This window comes from Mastomys coucha, unplaced genomic scaffold (assembly GCF_008632895.1).
Source record: "Mastomys coucha isolate ucsf_1 unplaced genomic scaffold, UCSF_Mcou_1 pScaffold21, whole genome shotgun sequence".
Classification (NCBI taxonomy): domain Eukaryota; kingdom Metazoa; phylum Chordata; class Mammalia; order Rodentia; family Muridae; genus Mastomys; species Mastomys coucha.
Window position 1 is genome coordinate 13601895 of NW_022196904.1, and position 5188 is coordinate 13607082.

Consider the following 5188-nt stretch of genomic DNA (forward strand, 5'->3'; position numbering starts at 1 on the left):
AGGCTCCCGCAGGAATCACCTCTACTGCAGGCACCCCAGAAGGCTTGATGTGTAGGCGTGCTGGCCGCTGGAGGAAGGCAAAAGCAGGGAGGCAGGATGAACTCCATGCCACGAACCATCAGTGTACCCCTAAAATGCCTACACCGAAGCCCCGAGACCAGTGTGAGACTGTTAAGAGGTGGGACCTGACAAGGTAGGATTCAAAAGAGAACTGAGTCTTACCCTACACCCTTTTCTGCGTTCAGCCCAACGCCAGGCCCTGCCCCATGTAGCAAAGGTCCTTTGTTACCTGCCCACCAGTCGTCTCACAGTTTTATTGTAGGGAATATAAAGGACCAGGAGCCAAACGCTGGAGCTCTCCCATCTGGGGTGCTGGGATTCGGCTCATGAAGCCAGGATGGAGGCCAGGCACCTGTAGGACCTCACACCCCGCACAGGGGACACCTGTCCTCAGAATGAGCAAACTCTCCACAGGAAAGGCTTTGCAGGCCTCTCCTACAACAGGCCATAAGACCCATGAGGGAAATGAGGCAGCATTTGCTTTTTCTTTTTTCGTTTTTTGAAAAGAGGGTTTCTCTGTGTAGCCCTGGCTGTCCTGGAGCTCACTCTGTAGGCTAGGCTAGAGGGCCTTCTGTTCCTGCCTCCTGAGTACTGGGATTAAAGGGGGGTGCATCACCTCTGCTCAGTTTGGGGGAGGGGGAGCGCAACATTTGCAAACACATCTGACACACTGGGTCTGGATAGTCTATATGCCCTGGCACACTGCCACATCAGCTGTGCTGTAGGCCTTCTGCTGTCACAGCAAAGCAGGAGCGACAATTCTGGTGCCCGCATGGTCCACAAGTTCCCAGAGGACATGAGGAACAGACCTTCACATCAGAAGGTCTTGCCCACACCATCTGGTCTTTTTCCTGGTACAGGCCCTATACAGGTTCCCTAGTAGTCCAAACTTCCCCAACCTGATCCCTTAGTTCTGGGACTACTGTCTTAGGACTCTGCTCCCCATACATACAGCGTGATTCTACACAGGTCTCTGGCTCTGCTCTGCCTCGTAGCTTCTGTGCCTGAAGCCCCTCTGCCTATAGCTGGCTTGCTCCTCCAGGTCTCTAGCCCTAGGGGCTTTTCTCCAGTGCTGGCTTCTAGCCTCCCTGAAGCCTGTCTCCTAACCTCTCATTTCCTGGAGACACACAACACATGGATGTGAAGGCCAAGGTTTCTTCTAGCCCCATATGGAGAACACATCACCCTGTGCAAAGATTCCACAGCACCTGGGCCCAGCAGCGAACATTTAGAGCTCAAGATGACAGCCACAAAACAATCTCCAACCCACAGTACCAGCAGTGGGCACTGGGCTGTTTTCAGACATTTCTTCTGTAACCCACTGCTCCCCAGCTGTCCTACACAGGCTGTCAACCCATACTCTACAGTTTGAGGAAGGAATGGAGGCACTGAGGTAAGGTCACCTTCTCAAGGTGGATCATCATGGGAGCTAGGACAGGGACACAGACCACTAGGATGGCAGGCATGGGGACCATGAGAGAGCTGCCCTTCCTACTCCACTGCCTGCCTATGCAAACTTACCCTCACGCCTTTCTTCTTGGTCTGCTCCAGGAAAAATGCATCCTGACCAATCAAAGGTGTGTCCAGAGGGTCTGCAGGGAGAGGAGAGCAACTGCAGTGAGCTTTCTAGCACAGAAGGGGGTTTGTGCCTAAGGGATCCTACCAGCCCCTCCACGCTGCTAAAAATGACACTGAAATCCAGGCAAGGGGAGAAGATACTCAGACCCCCAGGGCCTCAAACAACATCTAGACAGGACTTCACAAATGGGGGAGACTGAAGACCGAGGAGGGAGCCCCACAAGCAGGAAAGGATGGCACTGAAGACCACAAACCCACTGCTGGAAGTCTGCCAACATCTGCAGAACATGCCCTCGGGTGCCACATTCTTGGACAGTGTACAACATGGACAACCGCCTACATCAGTCATGCCCATCTGCAAGAGAGCAGAATCACTCACTGTCTGGGTTCCAGAGGTCATAGAAGGGCCGCTCAGTGATGTCCTGGGGCCCAGGTTTGGCCTTTGGTGCAGGAGGGCTAAGAAGCCGGGCCTGTGCCTTGCGTACATCCCTGGGCAACTCTCCCTGCATTGCCCGTTTCTCCCATAGCTCCTCCTTTCGCCTGAGCTTCTTGGCATTAGGGACCTGGTGTGCGAGGATGTCTTTGGGAGCAGGGATCTTAGAATGATTCTCAAGGGCAAGGTCAGCCCGTAGGGGTTTCTGGAGACGCTTTGACCGCTTCTGGACCCAAGTCCTCTTCTTGCTTGGTTCTGCAGCAGGGGAAGAGATTTTTACCTTAGGCATCCCTCCCTCCCTTCATAAACCTATCCCCAACTTCAGGTCAACCAGGAAGATCCTAGATTAAGAACCCAGAGTCCCAGATTGGACCCACCACGGCCTAGGCTAGCACAAGACAGGCCTTGTGATGGGGACTAAGTCCCCACAGACCTATCTGGAAGGACTCACAGACAAAGCAGGGAAAGAATGTCAGAACTAACAGGGAAGAGGGCAGGCATCCAGGGGTACTGAGATGCAGGCTGTAGCCATCTCTTAGCACTCTGCCCTCTACTTTCCAACGGCCATCAGGGGAACTGCAGAACCACCAAGGAGGCCGAGTACAGTGGTGCACACTTGTAACACTAAAGCTCTGGAGACTGAGGCAGGAGGATTGAGTCTTTGGCCAGCCTGAGCTAAACAGAGAGAATCTATTTCCAAAAAGTTAACAGGGCATAGGAGTACCTGAGAAACACACACAACGCCCTGGGTTCCACCTAGCACTGCAAATAAGAGCAGCAGCAACAAGCCATGAAAAACTGAATGCCGAACGGCAGGATGGTGCAGTGGCAAGGCTCTAGCTACCAAGCCTGGCAACCTGAGGTCAATCCCAGAACATGGGGGAAGAACTGACTCATACATGTTGCCCTCTGACCACACATGTGCCAGGGCACATCCTAGATGGTACGTGCACACCCGCACATACAATTTAAAATGAATGTAAAAACAAAAAGTGAATGCCAAGTTCCTTTATGGATAAAACTCTTCAGCTTGGCCAGTTGGCTCCTACCTGTAATCTAAGCACTTGGGAGACCGAGGCAGGACGATGTGAGTTCCAGGCCAGCCTAGGCCACACAGTGACCTCTCAGGTAGCCTAGGTATAGAAGGAGACCTTGTCTCAAAACAAAAACAAAACATAGAAATTACTGAATTAAGCAAAAGTAAGCATAACTCAGAATGATAAACACCGTGTTTCCCCTTGCACATAGAACCTAGATTTAAAACTACATGCACTGACCTGAGTGGGGCAGATGGAACCCATTACTTTAGACGTTAACGTAAAAGTTAGTTTAAAAAAAGAAAAAGTCGGCCGGGCGATGGTGGCAGACGCCTTTAATCCCAGCACTTGAGAGGCAGAGACAGGCGAATCTCTGAGTTCGAGACCAGCCTGGTCTACAGGGTGAGATCCAGGACAGCCAAGGCTACACAGAGAAACCCTGTCTCAAAGTCCGTGTCCCCATGCTGCTTCCCTGGGTTCTCACAATCTTGTCAAGATTTTCATTAACAGGACCCCTTGACTCACACTGCGCATACTAAAGTGCCTGGCTGTTGGCGAAGCTGCTAGCTTGCTCTACAAAAGCCACTGGTTGTCCTGCTGGACCAGGTCCTGGTTTGTTTTCAGTACCTGTTGAACCAGGCTTCCCATTTTGAGTGTTTTTCTGCCACCTTGCTGAAAACCCCATTACTCATTAGAGCAATTCCTAACTTGCCCTTACCTTCATGTCCCAGCAGGTCTAAACGCAAGTTCTGGCGGAGTAAAGCCATCTTGCCAAGACATGTTTCCTTCCTACTGGCTAAAAAAGATCCTCTTGTTCTCTGTTTTGAGACAAGGTCTCTCTCTGTGTAGCCCTGGCTGTCCTGGAGCTCACTCTGTAGACCAGGCTGGCCTCGAACTCAGAGAAATTAAAGTGTTGGGTCACCATGCTTGCTGTCATGCTCTTTTGAGAGGGGGAAAAAAGCTGAAGGATACAGCTCAATAAAACCCAACAAAAAAAGAAAAAATGACCAACAAAAATTAAATTAACCATCTCAAGCTTGCTCCAAACCCATTCAAAGTAATCCTTTATACTAAAGACTGCCCTTTCTAGCCTCCTGTGGTACAGCACAACTTTATTCCCAGCACTCAGGAGGCAGAAGCGAGCAGATCTAAGTTTGAGGTCAGTATGGTATACATGGTAAGACTGTCTCCAAAATAGTAATAAGAAAAAAATGGTTTTGCTTTAATCCGGATCTCACCGGTGCAAGACTCGGAAAACCACCAGCGCACAACTTCACAAAAGCTCTCCTCACCTTTTCTCTTGAATCCAGTGTCCACGAAGAAGAGTTTTTCGTTTGGGGCCTCTGCCAACAAGCCACTGAAGGATAGAAATGCAGACTATTTGCCAAAGTGATGCTGGAAAGATAACAGACCCTCCCAAAATGGGGTCTAACTTTTTGGGCCCATCCCAACTTTTCCTCAAACCATGGGGTCCTGCTTAGGCTACATCTGAAGCTTTCACACAGGATTTAAAATGTACCACGATGGGGTGCACATACTTTATTCTTTCACTTGAAATTCAAACTCTGTGGCCAAAGGCTTTAATCCCAGCACTCAGGCGGCAGAGAAAACTTGAGTTCGGAGCCAGCCTTGTCTACATACCGAGTGCCAGGCCGTCCTACCTAGTGAGACCCTGTTTCAAATTTAAAAAGAAAAAACCTGCAAGAAAATTTAAACTTTGTTGGGATTTTTGCATGTTTATTTGTTAAAGACGGTCTAAGTCTTCCACACCGAGCCGGAATTCCGGGTCCATCTTGCACCACGCCGCAAGAAGCAAAAGCAAACCACCGGAAGTCCCGCCCCACGTACCCGGTCGTGCGCTCTTGTAGCCGTACGTCTTCCAGGAACTGGTCTACCTCTAACCCCAGCGGCTCCTCGGCGAGCCTCCTCCAGCCGCGCTTCTTGTTTCTGGGGCCCCGCCGCCGCCGCCTCAGGGCGGGATCCATCGAGGTCGGCCGCAGCCCCAGGAAGCCAGAGTCCGCCTGGCTTTTCGAGCCGCGCTTCTCACCGCCCTTGTTACTACCCGCAGCCATCTTCCTAA

The 5188-nt window shown here is 51.1% G+C and overlaps 1 protein-coding gene across 1 annotated transcript in view; it reads right to left on the reverse strand.

The window, feature by feature from the left end:
* Nop53 (NOP53 ribosome biogenesis factor) overlaps nt 1-5182 on the reverse strand; it is a 7282-nt gene extending 2100 nt beyond the window's left edge. Inside the window, exons 1-5 of the mRNA XM_031384107.1 lie at nt 4957-5182; nt 4401-4465; nt 2018-2326; nt 1582-1652; nt 5-67 (exon numbers count right to left, since the gene is read on the reverse strand). Of these exons, the coding sequence (XP_031239967.1) occupies nt 5-67; nt 1582-1652; nt 2018-2326; nt 4401-4465; nt 4957-5180 (732 nt within the window). The 5' untranslated portion in view covers nt 5181-5182. The remainder of the gene's footprint in view (nt 1-4; nt 68-1581; nt 1653-2017; nt 2327-4400; nt 4466-4956) is intronic.
* Between the last annotated feature and the right edge of the window lie 6 nt (nt 5183-5188).